The 22,079-nt window shown below is 41.6% G+C and overlaps 1 protein-coding gene across 3 annotated transcripts in view; it reads right to left on the bottom strand.

Annotated features, from left to right (window-relative positions):
• Positions 1-11,570: 11,570 nt before the first annotated feature.
• The window catches only part of ATAD2B (ATPase family AAA domain containing 2B), a 117,350-nt gene continuing 106,841 nt past the window's right edge, over positions 11,571-22,079 (bottom strand). For all 3 annotated transcript variants that reach the window (XM_075861032.1, XM_075861034.1, XM_075861035.1), the window contains 3 exons: positions 15,123-15,229; positions 13,197-13,325; positions 11,571-12,357 (listed from right to left, as the gene is read on the bottom strand). In XM_075861032.1, coding sequence (XP_075717147.1) covers positions 12,316-12,357; positions 13,197-13,325; positions 15,123-15,229 — 278 coding nt within the window. In that variant the 3' untranslated portion in view covers positions 11,571-12,315. The remainder of the gene's footprint in view (positions 12,358-13,196; positions 13,326-15,122; positions 15,230-22,079) is intronic.

Genomic DNA, 22,079 nt, shown 5'->3' with positions numbered 1-22,079 from the left:
GCCGTAGCGTGCTAATGGACTGAAGCACCGGCCTCAGAAGCAAAGTAGCACCTAGTGGATCTTGGGGCCTCCTTTTCATTAAATATTTTAGGCACCATGTCAGGTTTGAAGGGCTCTTTCGGTGCCAAACCAGTGGAAATCCCCCAAAAATGACCCCATTTTGGAAACTAGACCCCTCAAGGAGATTACCTAGGGGTATAGTGAGCATTTTGACCCCACAGGTTTATTGCAGAAATTATTGGAAGTAGGCCGTGAAAATTAAATTTGACATTCTTTCAAAGAAAATGTAGGTTTAGCTAATTTTTTTCTAATTTCCACAAGGACTAAAGGAGAAAAAGCACCGCAACAATTGTAAAGCAATTTCTCCCAATTAAAACAACACCCGACATGTGGTCCTAAATGTGACCCCATTTTGGAAACTACACCCCTCAAGGTATTAACCTATGGGTGTAGTGAGAATTTTGACCCCACAGATGTTTCATAGATTTTATTAGGATTGGGCAATGAAAATAAAAAAAATCAATTTTCTTCAATAAGACGTAGCTTTAGCTAAAAAATTTTTCATTTTCTCAATAAATAAAAGGAAAAAAAGAAACACAACGTTTGTAAAGCAATTTCTCCTGAGTACGGCAATACCTGATATGTGGTCATAAACTGCTGTTTAGGCACACGGCAGGTCTCAGAAGGGAAGGCGCGCCATTTGGCTTTTGGTGTACAGATTTTGCTGGATTGGTTTCTGGTTGCAATGTCACATTTGCAAAGCCCCTGTGGGACTGAAACAGTGGGAAACCCCCACAACCCTCCATTTTGGAACTACACCCTTAAGGTATTCACCTAGGGGTGTAGTGAGCATTTTAACCCCGCAGGTGTTTTGCAGAAATTAGTGTGCACTCGATATTGCAGAGTGAAAATGGGATTTTTTTTTCCAGATGTGCCAATATGTCGTGCCCAGCTTGTGCCACCATAACAAGACCACTCTTTAATTATTATGCTGTTTCCCGTTTTTTGAAACACCCTACATGTGGCCCTAATCTTTTGCCTGGACTATTGACAGGACTCAGGAGTGAGAGTACAAACGCAAAATTGTGGCTTAATTTGGCAACTTACACAGTATTGGTTCACAACTGAAGAGGCTCTGATGTGAAATAATAAAAGAAACCGCTGCAAAGTGATCCCATTTTGGAAACTACACTCCGAGGCATTTATTAAGGGGTGTAGTGAGCATTTTCACCCCACAGGTCTTTTCCATAAATGATTGCGCTGCGGATGGTGCAAAAGTACAAATTAAAATTTTTCCCTAGATGTGACATTTCAGTGGGAAATATGTCATGCCCAGCTTATGCCACTGGAGACACTCCAAAAATTGTTAAAAGGGTTCTCCCAGGTATGGCGATGCCAGATATGTGGAAGTAAACTGCTGTTTGGGCACGCTGTAGGGCTCAGAAGGAAAGGAGCACCATTCAGCTTTTGGAGCATAGCGTTTGCTTGGTGGTAGTTTTGGTTGGAGTTTTACTGGTATTTCAGTTTATAATGTGGGGTATAAGTAAGCCGGGCAGAGTATATCAGGGGCATAGTCAGGTGGTATAATAATGGGGTATTAAATCATTGTCAGTAAATCTCAATTTCTGTTAGTTTTCCCCAACATGTGTAGTTTAGATTATTTTCACTGAGTCTCTTACCTGATTAAGGGATATATAAATTGGCAGTCAACGCTTCAATGCCAAAGTTTGTATCATAAGTAGGTCAGCTTACACAAGATAAATGATACAATGTATCAAGAATATTTGTCGAGTGCTTTCGCACTTTGCATTGACGCAAAAGAAATGAATCTAGTGTGGTAGGCAATAATGCTAAAAATTTTTTTGCAGATCACATATATTCATGTCCAGTTTGTACCTTAGTTGCTATCTAGTTTTGTTTTTATATATGTTTGTAAACTGGACATAGAATAGAAGAGATCTAGGTGGGGCCCAATAGCCACACCTATAGAGATCGGCACAAGGTAGATAGATTCAATCCAAGTCCAGCACATCCACGTTAGGTGCAAGGAATATTGTTCAAGTGCTAAGACCCTAAATTCCTATCCTACCCACTATTGTGATGTCAATACAGTGCAGCCACCACAGATATAGGACCGTTGCAACATTCATGACTAGTACAACCCAGGAGGGGGCAGGACTTCCACAGTGATGCGTCACATTGCATAACCCTATTATGAACATAGATGCCCACTTTCAATTAGCTTGAGATTCATAACAACGGGACTGTCAAGCCCAGTCAGATTCCCTCTCAGAAATCTGAAAGAAACGGATGGATGCCGTGTGTGTGTGTGTGTGTACACCCTTTTAGACATGTATGCTTGATGGGACACGTTCCCATGCTTTAGATCCAAATCTAACAAAGAAACGGGGGGGGGGGGGGGGGGGGGGTGGTGTGTGTGTGTGTGTGTGTGTGTGTGTGTGTGTGTGTGTGCACCCTTTTAGCCATGTATGCTTGATTGGACACGTTCCCATGCTTTAGATCCAAATCTAACAAGCTGGTGGGCTTCGGCCTCTAGTAGTTTGACAATTGTTAACTAGAGGAGTGTGGCCAGCAGAAGATCACCCAACCCATCATCTCAAAGAAGGGGGAATGTGGTAAGAGATTAAAGGTTCTGGTCCCCTTTGTGCTTTTGAGGGTTAAAAATAATAAAATCCCTCTTCCTCTGGCCAAGAGAGCTTGATTCCTTTCCTACTGAACGAGTTGAAAATGAAAAATTAGTTTTTTGTATGTTCCTAGGGGGTGTGAGGAAATCTGTTACTAGTGCCAAGTCCCTTAGAGTTACTTCATGGCTCTTAGGCAGACATTGGTATGGCTGTTTTTCCACATGTAACGTATTCATACAAAAGTTGAGAAAATGTGTTCCATTTTGGCAGATCCAGTCATAATCTGAGAAGCGTACACTTACCTTCTATCATGTGAAACCACAAGTAGTAAAATAACAAATAATCCCCATCTCATCTTTATTCAAGTATGTCACAGCAGTTATATTACAAATTACAGTAATTTCTTCCCCCAAAAATTATTAAGTTCAAAAATGTTTATTTTATTTTTTTTAAAATAACTTACTTCAAAAACTAATAGAAAATAAGTCAGAAAAACAAAAAACCCACAAACCCCCACCCCCCCCAAAAAAACATCAAATTTAAATACAATTTTGGATAAAAACCTACAGTATCCAGAAAATATGCCTTGGTTATTGAAAATTATATGCACATTAATAATAAAAACAAAAACACAATGGCAAAAAAAACAGGAAAATTCCCAACAAATTCAAGCTTATGTTGTGATCACGATAAAAAGGATGTTAAGCTCCTGAGCCAAGCCTCGAATTCCAACAGACAAGCTACTGCAAACATAGTAAAAACACAGGACAGCAGAGTAACACAAAAAGGAACCTACAAAACAATTGGCATATAAGAAAAAAAGAATAATCATCAAGTAACAAGAGGGTTTAGATGGTATTCAAGCATTTAAAAGGACAGCACCGTATATACATTGTGGTATGTTGTAAGTAGACAGCAACTCTATGGGAAAGTAATGACACCAGATAAATTCATAGTAAATAAGTGTACAAAGAAGAGGATACATATAGTAATGCATCCAACACACCACCCCTCACTCCGGAAAAGTGGGGCCCTAAGCTGGTTTACCTAAGCCCCCTTCTCAATTCTGGTAAAGTGTGACCCTTGATCAGTTCCCCATGCATCGGTAGGTTCACATTGCCCACATTGAAGCGTATTGGGCCAAGCGGAGCTGGGCCCCAGAGGTTACTTCAGTGGTACGTATGAGCTTGAAAAGTAGGTTTCTTGCAACTCTAGATCTCTAGACACCAAAAATCTTGGGTTCCATAGAAAATTTGGTACAAAACCATAAAAATACATTTTAGTAGCCCATTTGCATTAGTTATGTAACAGCACCAAGCTAATCATAATGGACAAGGCTTCAGAAACTGATATCGATGTCACCATAGGGTCAAATCAATAATAAAATGGTATGTTTTCTGAAGACCTATAGTCACTTGAATTAGAACAAAAATGTAACATTGAATAAAGCACAACTTTAAACACCTTGGGCAAAACCGATACTGGGTGCTTTGTCCGATGCAGGGCTAAAAGGCGGGCGAAGCACGACAAAGATTCAAACACCAAGTAAGAGAATCCCTGCCATGCTCCGCCTCCTCAGGCTCTGCACAAGGCCTAACAGCATATCAGTTTGCGCGATTTAAAAAAACAAAAACGTATTAAAGTCCTCAAAAACCTGAGCTCCGTCAACATGGAGCGCTATGATCAAACCTCAGGTCTCTCTCAAAGAACATTGGAGGTCCTGATGAAATCAAAGGGGCCAACAGCAGAGGAAAGTCACCACAGATACAGCTGCCACCTTACAATTATATACTGTAAAGGGGGTATTACTTTACCATATCTTGTGATTGGTCAAGGAGACCATAGGTATGAGCTAGGTGTGAATGTAGACTTGTATGCTTTAACCCTTTAGTATACATTTCATGCCCCAGGTGCCACATTTGTATATTCTAGCGTGTTTACGCCATAATATGACAATCCAGGTGCAACTATCCAGTTCCGTACCCTGCAGTTATGCTTTATTACACTGTGCAGGAAAATAACCAAGGTGGCACTGCAGTGATAAAAAGCTCCTTCCTCATGACATTCTGTTCAGAGCGCTGAAAACTGGCAGACATTCTAATATTGATGCTTGACGCCTGGTTTGTTAAAGCCAAGCTCCCGTTCTGAAAATTATTTGCACGCAGTATTCATCTACATACAATTTTCAAAACGTTTGCAGATACTTTGCTTTACTTAAGAACTGATCTGGACTATGTGCGCTCCTCCAATCAGTTAAAGAGACATTCAATATCCTGCTGGTTGCCACTAGGAATCTGACGGCGCTATGCTGACAGACACACCCATAACAGTCGAGTGGTTTTCACAATGCACTGTATTATTTTATACAACAGACACACTACGAAGCATACACCTACATACTCCTAAATGCACCATAGCAGGGCACACACACAATACAGACACTGATCCAGCAGGCAGCGAGACGTGAAGAAGAATTTAATATGACAACATAACGTAACTCAATGTCAGTAGGGAGCTGGTAAAGCAAACTATTTGTAAAAGTTAAAATGAGGGTTCAAAAGGCATGTCTATACGTACTTTCATGCTAGAGAGACAAACAAGGAGGAAAGTAATTATGTTCAACATCACGGTACAAAAAAAAAAAAGTGTTGATTTCACTGCAATTCAAAACATTTCTACTGCATTTTCAGAATTAAGCTGTAAAGAAAAGCTGGCTCGACTCTGCCATCTTACCCTCAATTCCCATGGTGCTTTGTGAGGGATGAGGTCATCGATTCAATAATCTTGCTGGTTGCACAGAGTAACCATGTAACAGTAGGGGGGGAAAGAGCTCTTGTAAAATAACTAATCGCTATGGATTTCAGTCTCAGAAAAGTTATGGTTGACTGAGCACTTTTGCTGAAAACGAGAGAGACTTGGAACGGTTCTCTTTTTTTTCCAACATCAGGAACCTACTCCTGCTACATGGAAAGGCGGATTGCAGATCGATTTAGAGTAACAGTAGGAATCATTTCACGTCCAACTTTCTATACAAGTAAAAGCTACTTTTTTGTTAAATTCAAACTTTTCTGGTGCCTAAATAATGCATAAAAAGTAAGAAACGATTCAATAGAGTCAACTACAATACAAAATAAACCTCTTATATACATACAAATCTACCAACGCTCAAACTGTGGCATTCTTACAAAGAGATAGGAGAAAACAAAAACTTTTAATACCTTCAATTTTATAGAAGAAAAATAAAAAATAATCCCACAAAAACACCTAACTGTAGCTATAAAAGTTCAGCCCACACACATTAAATGGAGATTAGAACAACGATGTCTAAAATAGATTTAGAATTATGTACCAGTCACCAAATTTTTTTTAACGACAACAACTCAAAAGGAATGAGTCAATGTTACCTAGCAGCAGACAAAACAAGCTCTACATAAAAAATGGCTACCTTATGTGTTGGTGACCGGCACAGTTTATTCAACATTGCGCAAATGTGCTCTTTTTTTTTTTTTCTTTTATCAAAACATGAGTTGGGATCGGGAGCGGGGAACCAACATAAGCAAACTCACCCCATATAAACTCCCAGCAGCACGATTTTTTTTTTTTTACATGTTTTGCCCCTTGATAAAAAGAAAATTATATTTTATTTTTATTAATAAAGCTGGCTTGGTTTAAATTACAAGTTGATCGTAAGACAGCAAAAAAAAATAAAAAAAAAAAAAAAAAAAAGGGGTTCTGACACTTTGTAAAATGGAGATTTGGGGCCAGCACCATCCGTGAAATTAGCTCCAGGAAAACACAGTCCACCAAGAATTACCACTGCACCGGATATCCAGTAAAAATTTCATGTCATTCCATCAATGAATGCATACAGCGTATACGTGGCGTTTCGGCCCTTGTCAAGCCTATGAGTGGGCTTAAGAAGGGCCGTTGTATGGCCGAAACGTCGTCTTCACTTTATTCGATCAATGAATACATAGTAATTAAACTTTTTATTGGATATCTGGGTCAGTCATACAAACAGTCACCATTAAAAACTTGTACCTTTTCATCTGCTCTAAAAGAACACAAAAAAAAGGAAATCATAAAAATCCTATAAACCACAGGGGGGAGGGGGGGGGGGGGGTGATGACAATATAAGGTTTTCTAATAACCTCTCATGGCAGAAGCAGACTTTCTTTTTTATTACAAAAATTGGTCTGAGTTACTAGTTCGACTTGTTTCAGGAAAAGTAATATAAAAAGAAAACTTCCACATTATATATAGATCAAAAAAACACTGAATTTTGTAGTTCAATTTAATCAAGATAGAAAAAAAAAATTAAAAAAATTAGACGCAAGACATTTCTCCAGTGTGAGCAGACAAATATGCTACAAAGTTTTGACTTTGTACGATTTCGAAACTGATGAATATGCAAACCAAAACGCTGCGCATGCGAATATAAGAGCTAGGAGGACATTCTCCCAAATTTATATCAAAACGGTCAGGCAAATTCAACCATGGGTATCCTCCTCAGTGGGTATGCCATTTGACGCCTCCATTTTTTATGGGCAGGATGCTCTGAAATCTTTCATTCACACGCAGCAGATTTGTTGCAGAAATTTCTGCTTAAAAAAATCCGTTCCATACATGTAAGGCCGTTTCTGGAGCACGTGCATGGATTTCCGCAAGCCCCATTCTGCAACAACCTTGCAGCCTGTGAATATCGCCTATATGTACTTGAGAACTAAGAAGCTCCCTGCCTAAAATTATTTGGAAAAATCTGATTAACATGGCAATAAAGGTATGTTCACACGCTAAACTAAAAACGACTAAAATACGGAGCTACTTTCAAAGGGAAAACAGCCTCCGATTTAAAGCGGCTCTGTCACCACATTATAAGAGGCCTATCTGCTACATAAGGAGATTGGCGCTGTAATGTAGGTGACAGCAGTGCTTTTTATTTAAAAAAACAATCTATTTTCACCACGTTATTAGTGATTTTAGATTTATGCTAATTAGTTTCTCAATGGACAACTGGGCGTGTTTTTACTTTTGACCAAGTCGGCGTTGTTCAGAGGAGTGTATGACGCTGACCAATCAGCGTCCTGCACTTCTCTCCATTCATTTCCTCAGCACATAGGGATCCTGCTAGATCCTTATGTGCTGTCTTATACTAACACATTAACAATACTGAAGTGTTTAGACAGTGAATAGACATTCCACGGGATGTCTATTCACAATCTCTGCACATCGTTACTGTTTCTGTGGTAGTTACAGCAGAGGAAGCGTAATCTCGCGAGATTACGCAGTAAATGACAGGTTACAATGAGATCACGCTTCCTCTGCTGTAACTACCACAGAGAGTAACGAAGTGCAGAGATTGTGAATAGACATCCCGTGGAATGTCTATTCACTGTCTAAACACTTCAGTATTGTTAATGTGTTAGTATAAGACAGCACATAAGGATCTAGCAGGATCCCTATGTGCTGAGGAAATGAATGGAGAGGAGTGCAGGACGCTGATTGGTCAGCGTCATACACTCCTCTGTACAACGCCCACTTGGTCATATACTAAAACACGCCCAGTTGTCCATTGAGAAACTCATTAGCATAAAGCTAAAATCGCTAATAAAAGTGGTGAAAATAGATTGTTTTTTTTTAAATAAAAAGCATTACTGTCACCTACATTATAGCGCCGATCTCCTTATATAGGAGACAGGGCACTTATAATGTGGTGACAGAGCCTCTTTAAGCATCAAGCGCTTTTTACAGACTTTTTGGAGCCATTTGTCTATTGAGACAAAGAGAAACGGCTCCAAAAATGGCTCAAGAAGTAACATGCACGTTTCTTTTTAAGCGGCCACGTAAAAAAAAAAAGCCCTGTCGGAACGAAAAGCCGTTTTTCTGATTGAAACCAATGCAAAGAGGTTTGGAGGTATTCAGCTTCCGTTGTTTTAGCCGTTTACGGCTTGAAAAACGGCTGAAAATAAGCCGTGTGAACATACCCTAAGAAAATAGGTGCTTAAAGTACTGTCAAGCCTCCTTGTCCATAGTCCACACTCAAGCAAGGCCTTAGATTGATGACCTGTCCAGTCTGATAAAAGGGGTCGTTCCAGACTTGTATACCTTTAATTTTTTTTAAAAACAAACTGCACACAATCCTCAGCAGACAGACCAGTTCATTTGTCAGGTTGATGAGTAATAAGATTTTTTTTTTTTTTTTTTTTTAAAACCCCCCCCCCCCAAAAAATACTAAAATAATAAATTCTGTAACGGGAGATGGATCTCTTTTTATAGTTTGCCTCTCTAGACAGTGGCTGGGATAGGCACCAGGTACTAATCTTTTGGCGCAGTATACCAATCTCATATCATGTGTGTAAGGGATCAGGCCCTTTGGTACCATGTGCGCAAAAGGACTAAAACTTCCAAGAGAGACTTGAGAGATCCATCTGCATATTGAGAACTAAAAGATCCAGATAGGCACAAGTTGCTGGATCGGCACGGTTGCCAGCTATGGTTTGGCAGCAACTTTTATAATTTTCGCAACATTTATAAAAGGATTTTGCGGCAGAAGGAGGATTCCTAAAAACATTCTAGTTTACTGCAAGCAGCGACCCTATAATTTGTGCTGCAATAACATTTTAAGCACAATTTCAATGAAGATCACATCACTGTCCAGGTCATAGCTGGGGACATCCTTTGGCTACCAGATCTGAACAGTAAAGTAAGTGGGGAAGATAGACTGTATTTGTGAAACCCTGATCAGAATGTAACACTGCTACAAGTAGGTAGTCTGGTATAAAGTACAAATTATATAAAAAAAACTTATTCGGACAGGTTTAACACTGGACTGAAAATCCTAAAGGGGTTGTCAAGGATTAAAAAAACATGGCTGCGTTCTTCCAAAAACTGTACCACACCTGACCATGGGTTGTGTCTGGTATTGCAACTCCGTTCCATTGAAGCGTATAGGGCTGAGCTGCAATACCAGACACAACCTGTGGACAGGTGTAGCACTGTTTTAGTAATAAAGTCATCAGGATTTTCTAATTTTGGACAACCCCTTTAAAGAGACTGTCACCACATTATAAGTGCCCTATCTCTTATATAAGGAGATCGGTACTATAATGTAGGGGACAGTAATGCTTTTTATTTAAAAAAAACGATCTACTTTTACCACTTTATTAGCGATTTTTAGCTTTATGCTAATGAGTTTCTTAATGCCCAAGTGGGCATGTTTTTACTTTCGACCAAGTGGGCGTTGTACAGAGAAGTGTAGGACGCTGACCAATCAGTGACCAGTCAGCGTCATACACTCCTCTCCATTCATTTACACAGCAGCATTGCGTTCTTACTAGAACACGATGTGCAGCCACATACACAGACATTAACGTTAATCAAGTGTCCTGATAATGAATATACATTACCTCCAGCCTGGACGTCATGTGTATTCAGAATCCTGACACTTCTGAATCTTTTCTGTGAGATTCCAGCAAGCCACGCGTAATCTCACGAGGTAAACGAGATTTCGTTTCCCTTGCTGGAAATCTCACAGAAAAGATTCAGAAGTGTCAGGATTCTGAATACACATGACGTCCAGGCTGGAGGTAATGTATATTCATTATCAGGACACTTGATTAACGTTAATGTCTGTGTATGTGGCTGCACATCGTGTTCTAGTAAGAACGCAATGCTGCTGTGTAAATGAATGGAGAGGAGTGTATGACGCTGACTGGTCACTGATTGGTCAGCGTCATACACTTCTCTGTACAACGCCCACTTGGTCGAAAGTAAATACACGCCCACTTGGGCATTAAGAAACTCATTAGCATAAAGCTAAAAATCGCTAATAATGTGGTTTAAAATAGATCGTTTTTCTAAATAAATAGCATTACTGTCACCTACATTACAGCACCGATCTCCTTATGTAGGAGATAGGGCACTTATAATGTGGTGACAGAGCCGCTTTAAGTAATCTCCTAAACTTTTTTTCTTATCTTTATTCTTAAATGGGTTCTTGACCTTAACAAAAAAAACAAAGTAGTAGGTCGTGCCTCAAAGGTCTCAGCCCAATACAATTTTTTTAATTTTTATTAGTAACAAACGATCCAATACTTTGGCGCCATGTAACACATTGTACCATGGGTGTGGGCATGTATGTATGTATGTATGTATGTATGGGGGGGGGGGGGGGGGTGCAACTAGAAGTTATCAAAGGAGATTTAGCAAATTTGGGTGGTCTAAACAATCCTTCCATTTCCTCACTGAAGAATCGGCACCTTCTGAAGTCATTGGTGAGACTTCCTGCTGGGTATGGCCAGCTTTAGAAAGAACCCCTTCCCCGGTTTCTGATCAATGGGAGGCATGTCTAAATAAACCCTGCACATTTAATCCAACACAATTGTGACAAATAGCACCTTTACAACATGCGTGGCAACACACTACAGCGCCAAGCATCTCAGACAGCCCATAATCTGGGTTTGCCAAAAAAAGACAACACAGAGATATAAAATAGATGAAAGATCTTTCGGGGCAACAGTTACGATGTCGGATTCACCCCATGCTATTAACAGGCATATTAATTCCATGGAACTGCTCATCACCTCCAGCACCAGGTATCTTGGAGGGGAGACAGGACAGGGAAAATACAAAGCGTTTTTAACTTTTTCCCTTGCCAAAAACCATTGAGGAAAGGTCTGGCAGCTCCATAGACAATGACTGCCCCAAAAGACATTGAGAGATTGATCGCTAGATCTGATGCCTATGGTCAACTAAAGCAAGACAGTCTTCACATTATATGGCGGAGGAAAGCAACCGATTGAGGGATGCATAGAACCGTCTAGGATATTTCTGTTCAGCATAACATAGTCGAAATATAACATGTATCTCAACCCTAGCACAAAAAAAAGCCCCCGCCAAAAAAATACTGATTTGCTTACTGGAAACTGAATGAACAAACCGGATGTTTTTATTGTTTTTTGCCGAATGCTCCGATCCCTAAGAGAAATGCACCAAAATGAATTGAATACCCTAATATAGTGTTAAAAGAAGGCACAGAGAGGGGCGAGCTTTGAGTTTAAGAATAAGCTGCCACTAACCGGTTCCCACACTGCTTCTGAGCAAGAGAAACAAGAGACTGAGGGGGGGAAAAAAAAAAGAAAAAAGTAGTGATAACACAATAGACGAAAAAGAGAGAAATAAATTAATACAAGTTCCTGGCTCCTGTATGATCCAGTTTTTTGTTTGCTTTTTTTCTTTTATATTTTTGTTTTTTAGTCCCATCGCATAGATTTGATCCCCACTCTCCTCTCCTAAGACGAGAAGGTAGTTGATGCAGGCGGCTTTCTAGAAATCAGAGAGTGTAGACAGAAAGGTGGACTTGTCATCCATCCGCCATTAGCACCTCAAATCTTCGAGCTGCGGTGTTCCTTTTTTGTGTTTTTGTTTATTATTATTTTTTTTCTTTTGTCCACTTGCGATGTGAAGTTTTGTTTGGTTCTAGTAGGCTGGTTGGCATCAGGTACCTGAGACGATAGCACCAATCTCGTTGAACAGCAGACGGTGAGAGGTTGAATACTGGAGAGCGAGGCTCAGAGCAGAACATGGTGCCACTAAAAATAAATAAAATAGCTCGGAGGACTGCGCTCTCTCGGGAGGAGTCACAGAATAGATGTTGCTGTTTTGGCAACTTTCACAGGAATGTATGAAACTTATCAACTGTCCTTTCCATCTCCTGCAAGAAGCAGAATATATATTAAAATCAATCAAATAAATTCCCACCAGAGCACCGAGCATCTATGGAGAGAGTCGCAGCTGGTGCCGGCTGCCTAAAGGAAACCATTAAAATCCTGAGCTGCATTTACCACAGCGCTTGGTGTTAACCCTACAAACAGGTCATGTTTTAAGGATTTCCTTAGTATTGTACAGGTGATCTAATGGTCGGTGTATCAGGCATTGCCAAAAGGTGTTCTCGCTATGGGATATCCTCAAATCATAACCTATTGAGGGTTGTTAAGGACTGGAGTTTTAGAAGAAATGCAACCAATGTGTGATCGCTGGAAATCTGACCACTTGGGCCAAAACCAATCAAGACTCCCATCAATCTAGTACTGAAACTCCACCCTATTCAGACAAATGGTGGTAACCCGCAATACCAGGCACAGACTAGAGCGCTGTTGCTCTATAAACACCCTGGACAGGATTTGTTGCTTCATGGTCACTTCGTTCCCGTGAACGGGGGGGGGGGGGGGGCGGTTGGGATTCCAGTGGTTGGGCATCAACCAGTCACACATTGGTGGCATATCCTAGGAATAGGCCATTGATGCTACTCTGGATAAACAGCATTTGTCCAATCCAGCTTGTTCTCTAGTGCACTCCTGGACAATACACGCGAGACATTTCCAAAAGCCAAGGTAAGAAGAGTTTATAATGGTCTCTGTTCAGTCTCAGAGATCTACTATATGCAAAGAAAATTCCAGGGTTTATACTATGAGTCGTTACAAACTAAAAGACAGCGTTTCTTATTAAAAAAAAAACCAGAAAGTAGATTGGTTGGTTTTAATAATCACTTACCTCTAATAGACTTGTTTTATCATAGTCCATCCGGTGTGTGTAGATGCACTGGCTGAGAGCAGAGTACCACCGTTCTAGTTCATCGACTGTCAAATTGTTGCTCTTCTTCACCACGTTGTCGAGCAATAACTAGAAGACAAAAATACCACGACATTACAGAACAGAATCTAAACAACGGACATGGACTTCCATCTTTTTGGTTTCATTACCAGCTCTAGTTTTTGTTTTTTGTATAGCGCTGGTCTTGATGCAGAAGCTATATTGGAAAATTTTATAAAAGAAAAAAAAAAAAAAAAGTATGTGTTCATGACTTCTCCGAGAGCGAATTGGAAAGTCACCCTATTTGACACCTCTTTTGTCATTTTTTTTCTGCAGCAAAAAACGCTGCGGCCAGGTGTTCGCTTGAAGTCCATGAAGAAATAAAAAATTACGCCAGCTAAAAAAACAAACAAAACCGTCGTGTTATTTTTGGCTCAGTGGAGTTTTTTTTTATATATTGCAACAAGGCGGGTGTTGGTGGCAATCTGCTGAGGATGATGGAGAGGAGACATAACGATAAATTCCCTGAGGTGTTGGCATAGGGGCCCCCCTCCCCCCCGTGCGGAGTAATGGTTAACAGTCTGAACAAGGTCTTGTTTTTGGAACAAGTGTATTATGAATTTCACAAAAAGGGAATTAAAAAGTTCTATAGAAGATGGGAGAGTTGGATTAACATCTGGTCTGAAAATTTGTAGCACCTCTAATTAAAATTTTATGGGTGACTTAAGAATTGGAGGATTTTTCTCTCCTCCCCCGCCTCTAATGGGTGGATATTTATAGGGGCAACATTTGAAAAACCTAAATGTAATGTCTTTGATACAGATTTCTTTTATATGTAAACTGGGTTAATAAACGAATCCTTAACCCATGACAAGGCCTGAAAGGGCCTTAACGATCAGCAATTTTTTTTTTTTCGTTTTTGGCTTTCCACACTTCAGCGGGCTAACTTATTTATTTTTTCATTGACGGCGCTGTATGAGGCTTTGCTTTATGCAGGAGAAATTGTATTTATTTTTTTCCGCCGGAGTTTAGGGGGGGGGGGGGTACATATAAAATTACTGTGTAGTTTATATAAAATTTTGTTTGTGTGTATTTTTTTTTTTTACACTGTTCACGTTTTACACCAAATAAATTCCTCAGGTTATTACGGTCGTGTGGATAACGAATTTGTGCAGGATTTTTTTTAGTTCTGATATAGGATATTCATAATAAAACGTATTATATCCATAATTATTTTTGCCCATTTTTATTCATGTTTTTATTATTTAGTGTGCCCTACCAGCAGGATTAGTGATCAGATAGCCCTGGGATGTTTTTCTAGGTCCAGGGCTGACTACAGAGGGTTACCCAGTCTTCGATCAGGGTCACAAGGAAACCAAAGTGGGGAGTCCCCATTGATCATGCCGCGGTTATGGACTGCAGCAATCAAAAGGTTAAATGGCTGGGATCAGAGCTTCCTCCATTCCCAGACATAGTCAGGAGGCTTATCTAAGAATAGGCGCTGTTACAGGAACACTAAAAGACGTCTCTGTAAACTCGAGACCTGCACCTCCCACTGTCAAAAGGCAATGGCCTTAGTTACACTATACATAGATTAGGCGGTCTGCATGTAAATAGGCATTTGTGTCATGAATTGTAAAATTGAAAGGTGCAGGTCGTGCCTGTTCACACAAAAGTTGTTTGTCGATGGCCCAGCTTCTTTTCTAAAATGTTGTCTTTGTGCGAACAGCTTTTTAAAGCAGGCATGTTATACTACAGTATTCAGTGGAGTGACCCTTTAATACATGATAGATAATAGAGAGCCTATAACCATAAGAAAGATATTTAACACTGTAGAGGAGGTGACAAGTGAGCAAGGTGTGCATCAGCGATCATGTGGATCGTTACCTCAAGTCTCTTGTGATCGACAAGCAGCGGTGGTTCTGGGTCCAGCGTTTCTTCCAGGCGCTGATCTACGAATGGTATGGTGTCCTCTCCGTCTCCTGTGTTGGTGCCTAACAGACCAGAACAAGTACATAAAAACTTTGCATTGTCCTGACAGATGTCTATAGTGTTTTTTATTTTTTTAATAGTTTATGGCAACTACACAAATATGCTACAAAGAAATAGCAAAAAACAGAGCCAGAGATATATTAGTAACAAATAGTCAAAAGACAGAGAAAAAGATTTCCTTATTGTCAAATGTTGTTGTCAGACACCGGGTATTCTTGGTTTTCTGGATATGCTGGGACCCCATGATACAGAGTGAAAGAGATCCGGAGAGAGAGAGAGAGAGTCTCACTGTTCTTAATACCAGGCGGACCATCGTGCTGTAGATTGCCCCCCGGTTATTTCTATAAATAGCCTGAAATTACTCCAAACGCTCTATGCTGCTCACCGCCTTAAAGCGTACCTAACCTTTCAGGTGTCTTTTCAGGATAAGCTGTCATGTGTGTGTACATGAGGAATAACATTATTTTTGCCCATTATAGGACTTGTATTCAGCATTATTTAGCAGTTTTCCCCAATGCAGGCTTGCTCTCTAATTCTCAATTTTCCATGAGTTGATGGGAAGAGCCTAACAGCTATCATGTCTTCTATACACATCATATGAAGAGGAGAATCCTGCTCGCCTGAATCTGCAGCAGCATGGAGATTATACAGCAGTAAGCAGCAGTGTAGCTGAGAATCCAGCATGGGGGGGGGGGGGATATAACCTTTACTAGAACCTGCAGCAGTGTCAGGGGGTGCGTCGTCTCTTTTCTCTCTGTTCCCTCCTCCCCTCTCCCTAGACTTCTATGCGCAGCTTTGCCCAGATCCATTTTGTTTTGAGGAGACAGATTTAGCAGTAAAGGCAGAGTGAGTGAACAGTTAGGAGGGGGTAAGGAAAGGATCCGGATAAGTGGAGAAAGACACCTTTTTTTTTTAAAAATAAGATATTAGTTTCTTATATTTGCTTGTTTTATTGATTCCCGCACCGTTTGTTGAAAAGTTAGCAAACATTTAAGCCCCTCTTGGCATGTTGGTGTAAAATGAGTCTTCCAGTGTTTAGGTAGAATACTGCATGCCACAGCATGATTTGTGCCCAAAACAGTCCTTGTTTCAATCACAGATTGCCAAAAGGGCACACCCACTAGATGTATAAGGGTATGTTCACACGCAGTAGCAAAACACCTCTGAAATTACTGAGCTACTTTCGCCTGAAACCAGCTCCTGATTTTCAGACGTTTTTGTAACTACTCGCGTTTTTCGCGGTGTATTTTACAGATATTATTGGAACGGTTTATCAATGGAGTCAATGAAAAACGGCTCCAAAAATGTCCCAAGAAGTGACATGCACTTCTTCGATGCAGGCGTCTTTTTACGCGACGTCTTTTGACAGCAACGCGTAAAACACCTCGTGGGAACAGAACATCGTAAAAAGCATTGAAAGCAATGGGCAGATGTTTGTAGGCGAAATGGAGCCGTATTTTCAGGCGTAATTCGAGCCGTAAAAAGCCCGAATTACGTCTGAAAACACTGCGTGTGAACATACCCTCAAAAGGTACCCAAATTTCCCACACAAGCCCATCAATATGCATGGGCAATAGGAGACCTTTTAACAGTCGCTGGGAACATAGCACCTAGTAGTGATTTTATAATTAATCCCTTCCCGCCACAGCCATTTTTTGTTTTTTTCTCCCGCATTCCAAGTGCAATAACTTTTCCTGGGGACACAGCCATATGAGGCATTGTTTTTTGCGTAACGAGTTGTAGCTTTTAACGCCACCATTTATTGTACCACAATGTACATCTTTGTGATGTGGAATAGATAAAACAACTCCATAGGTTTATTGGGTATCGTTTTACGGTGTTCAATGACATGTTCACTTTATTCTGCGGGTCGATACAATTACAGTGATGCAAAATGTAGAGTTTTACTACTTTTACAAAAACAAACTATTTGTTTAAAAATAGTGTCGCCATATTCGGAGACCCATAGCTTTTATTACATCGATGGAGCGCTGCGAGGGCTTGTTTTCTTGCGAAGGGGGCTCTCTTTTTTCAATGGTAGCATTTTGGTGTGTGCATACAACTTTTTTTTTTAAGGCCTCGTGCACACTTCCGACACCGTTTTCACGGCCGTTTTTGACGGATCCGTGTGCCCGTTTTAGCGGCTGTGTGAACTCAGTGTTTCCGTGCGCCGAGCATGGTACTGTCCAGGGTGCTGAGAGTTAATGGGCTGCACTGATCGGCGGTAACTCTTTCAGCACCCTGGACAGTACCATGCTCTGCGCTCGGAAAATACAATTTTAATGAAATAAAAAAAATAATAAGTTCATACTTCCGTTCCTCCTGTCCGGCCTCCAGGGATGATGTTTCATCCATGTCACAAGCTGCAGCCAATCACAGGCTGTAGTGGCGGTCACGCACGTCAGGATGACGTCAGGAGGCCGGCCTCCAGGGATGATGCTTCATCTCACGTGACCGCCTCTGCAGCCAATCACAGGCTGCAGCGGCCTCTGCAGCCAATCACAGGCTGCAGCGGGCTCTGCAGCCAATCACAGGCTGCAGCGGGCTCTGCAGCCAATCACAGGCTGCAGCGGGCTCTGCAGCCAATCACAGGCTGCAGCGGGCTCTGCAGCCAATCACAGGCTGCAGCGGGCTCTGCAGCCAATCACAGGCTACAGCGTCAGAAAGGAAGGTCGGACTGGAGGAAGAAGAGGGACTCGTCACCAAGACAACGACTGGGTACGTATGAACTGCTTTTTATTTTATTTTTAAATCAGCAGTCTCTTTTCTCTATCAGTGATTGATAGAGACAAGTGGCTGCCGATTAGTGTAATATTTCTGTTATGTTTTTCTGCCCGCCCTGCCTTCCGTGTGCCTTCAGTTTTTTTGACAGCCCCATTGACTTGCATGGGCCTCATGGTCACAGAATCTCGGACCAAAAGTAGGACATGCTCTACTTTGGATTGGAACGGAGCAACGGGACCGTCAATATTAGTGAAAACGTTAACTAATTTTAACGGGGCTTCGGATTACCAAGATGGCAGACCTGGGGGTCTTCACTAGGCCCCCAAACTGCCACGACAATCACAGAGTGCGGATTGTTGTATCATGACAGGGCCTATGGGGCGACGGAGGGGATGCTATTGACCGTGGCATCTAAGAGGTTAAATGGCCGTGATCAGAGCTATCCCGGCCGTTACAGTGAGGGCCGTTACCCCCCCCCCCCAAGCTCCATATCCCCCCTTCCTGGCTATGACGTACAGATACGTCAAACGTCAGAAAGAAGTTAAATCGACTTAAAAATAAATGGAGGATGTAAATCTGTGTTGGATAGTAAACACATCCACTCACTTATCACAGATCCCCAAGTGTAACTTTTATAAAATGTAAGGACGCAAACATTCTCTGGTTCCTACTCAGAATGCAGAAGAGCTCCATAAAGGGGGCATATAGTTTTGGTCCTATCAGGACGACCCTCATCTATGAGACAGAACGTAGAGAGCAGCTTCATGTCACTCTTGAGGACCGGTTATATCCACGCATTACGGTGACAGCGCACAGATTTTAATGGGAAACGTGTAATGCCTCATTTTTCTGAAGACCACAACCGATCACTGGTGGTTCCAGCAGCAGGACATAATCGGGCACTCTTACCCCTTTCACTGCCAAGTACATATGCGATACATCAGGACTTCAAATTCTTGAGGGCTCAAAGCTCTAGGTGCAATATTAGGGTCTGAGACTTCTTGACTTTGTTGAGGCGGGAGGATGCAAGTGAAGATCGATCACAGCCGGATCCTGTCATCTGTACAGCCACCGGTGACCCCAGGAGTGTAGATGCAGGAACTGTGCCATGTGATCACCCGCCTTGCCAATAAGAAAATATAGGCTTTCCAATTACCCTCCTTCTAAATAGGACAGTGTCCTAGCATAACCCCCCACCCCCGTAACCTAACCAGGGCATCTGTTGACTCCATGACGTGGATGTTTACCGGAATCTGGATCACTGAGATTTTTGGTCCCTTCAGTTCTGCGGATGATGTGAGGATGTGTGTATGTAGATGTATCGTCTATGCACATCTAGAACTTTTTTTTTTTGGGAGGTATTGTGCGTCTCAGGCTTTGCTTCCGTAAGACTTTTAGCCCCGTTACGCTTTGATGCAAAACTGCACGAAGGCGCCCATTAGTGTAAAGTGCTGGCTGTCATTATTACAATGTATAAGGGATATAACTTAACACCTACTAAGATAGTTGGGCCAATATACGCATATAACAACCTTCACTGTTCAGTGTGATACCAAGATATAACCTCCTATAAAAAAAAAAAAAACACACAAGAACTTTGCTACCAAATATAAAAATTATTTAACACACGCACGCGTGTAGGAGGTTATAATGTGGAAGGGATCACTTCAAGGAATTTTAGAGCTCTTTATCCTATGATTCATCGAAAGTGGGAAACCAACTCTCAATGATCAGCTTTTTTTATGCTGTCGAGAGGCCGACATTAATGTTCTTCAAAGGGGTGATTGACCAGAAGTCCAGAAAAATCTGTGTCCCCACGATCACTACTGTAGTCAGACCTCTCCAGTGCTAGAAACCTTCAGAGACACTATATATATATATATATATATATATATATATCTATATATATCCACACACACACACACACACACATATATATATGATACTATCAGCTCATCTTATGAGCTGCTTTCTTGTTATAACCTGTGGACTTTGGGCTTAGTGCTTCTTGAAAACACAGATGTAATATTTCTTGGATTAATCGTGGTCCTGACGCCCCCAGGCCCCATTCCTGAACCCGTCTATAGAAACATCTGCCGCCCGTTGCTCTTCCTACACAGCCGCATGTGTTATATATAAATCTAAACTTCTTTTTATACGACGGCAATGATTATGGAGCCGCCCGGCAGCCGGCTCCTGATATTTGATATTTTAAGAAGATGTTTGACTAAGGATCCAGAAGTAGTTGTGGTTTTGATTAAGCAGCTGCTCAACATTTAGAAAGCAGCCGGATTCCTCGGGCGTAACCTTTCCACAACGCACTGCGCTTCCTCCGTCTTCCAGGATGTTTGAGTAGCCATTTCCAATGAGACCGGCTTCTAAAGCCATCCGCAAATGGGGGCATCCTAAAAGCGGAGCTCGAAGCGTTTACTAAACAGACGCTTTGTGCTCCGGAGAGGTTCACTGGCTGAATCCCAACACTTCTCACTACATCACAGACTGGCAAATTACTATAACCAACAAGTGAATAATCACCCGGGAGAAAAAAAAATATGTAAAATTTACATGGCACCAAATGGTATGAATGTGCTTCCTCAGCATAGGAACCCCCCCCTGGCCCAGTCACCAGCCGAACACATAGGGTGCATAACATAGCTTTGTCTAGGGCTCTGTTCACACTGGATTTTTCCTGTTCATCTGCCTTTTTCATATTCTGGTAGGGCAAAGACCGAGGATGTTCTATAAATCTGAACACATGGAAAAGAGGTGTATCCATGAAGAACATGGGTGACGAGGCACGGCCATCAAATGCCCAAGACTTTTCCTATACAAGGGGGAGAACATACGCATTATGTCTACAGTTGTCCAGTTTATGTTTGGGTTATTTTGTAGTGCTTCTCTCCACCTGGGGCAAAGATTCAGTCTGCTGCTTTAGCCCGGTATCCAAAATACCCTGACCAACGCAGAGCGGATTGTGGGACCCCCTCTGGCACTCCTTGACCCCGATGTCATTTCAAAGCACATTATAGTATTCAAATATGAAATAAATATAGTTCTAATCTCTTAGGAAAAATCAGAAGGGAATGGTGTGGCCTGAGCGCTGCCAAAAATGTTTCCACTTCTCTGTTGTGTCAGGCAGTGTAACCGTAGCAACCGCTGTCAAACAGCCAGTCATTTCAAAAGGGTTGCTTGGCAGTACATCCCTAGCAACAAGTCTGTCTCAGATCTTCCGAAAGCTGGTAGTGAAATGAGGGCAGAGAACGGGCAAGACTGAAACCCGGCCTCTCTCTCTTGCTTCCATACTAACCGTGTTTTTGCAAAAAATTAAACCAAAAAACCAAAAACCATAAATAAATAAAATATTAAACTCCACATTAAAGAGGAGGCATCAGAAATATAAGTTGTTTTTTTTATGAAGGCTTCATTCACATCTGCGTCGGGACTCCGTTCATGGGTACCGTCCTGTCAGGGGAACCCATGAACGGAGTCCAAACGGAAGCCATAAGTTTCCGTTTGCATCAGCATTGATTTCAATGGTGACGGATGCGGTGCAAATGGTTTCAGTTTGTCACCGTTGAGTAAGGGTTCCGTTGTTTTGACGAAATAGCGCAGTCGACTACGGTATTTATTCCGTCAAAACAACGGAAAGCTTACACAAGTGACATACGGAAACCATCTGCACCGGATCAGTCACCATTGAAATCAATGGTGATGCAAACGGAAACCTATGATTTTGGAGTGGAAACCACATCGGAATCAGCGCCAAAAAACATCCAAAACTGCCTCCAATAGAAGGCGGAGGTGCTGCGGTGGCAAGAAAGTGCAGGCAGGTCAAAATCTGCCTCAAAATTCCTTCAGCAATTTTGAGGCAGATTATTTTCTGCCGGCAAATTCCTCCATGTGAACGGGGCCCTAGGAGATAGGGAGTGGGAGCGACAGCTCTATTGTACTGCTAAAGCAGTCCCTATCAGTGCGAGGGGACAGTACGCCATCTCTTCCTGGAGACTGTTTATGAACACCTTTCTGTCCATTAACGACAGCTCCCATAAAGCGCACCCTGCTGCTCTATCTGAAGACAAGACAGGAAGGAAGAGTGCGTCTCCAAATATGTCCCCCAGAAGAGAGAAA

Source organism: Rhinoderma darwinii, chromosome 4 (genome assembly GCF_050947455.1).
Source record: "Rhinoderma darwinii isolate aRhiDar2 chromosome 4, aRhiDar2.hap1, whole genome shotgun sequence".
NCBI classification, from domain to species: domain Eukaryota; kingdom Metazoa; phylum Chordata; class Amphibia; order Anura; family Rhinodermatidae; genus Rhinoderma; species Rhinoderma darwinii.
The sequence above is the reverse complement of the archived record's forward strand: the minus strand, read 5'-3'. Positions and strand labels throughout refer to the sequence as shown.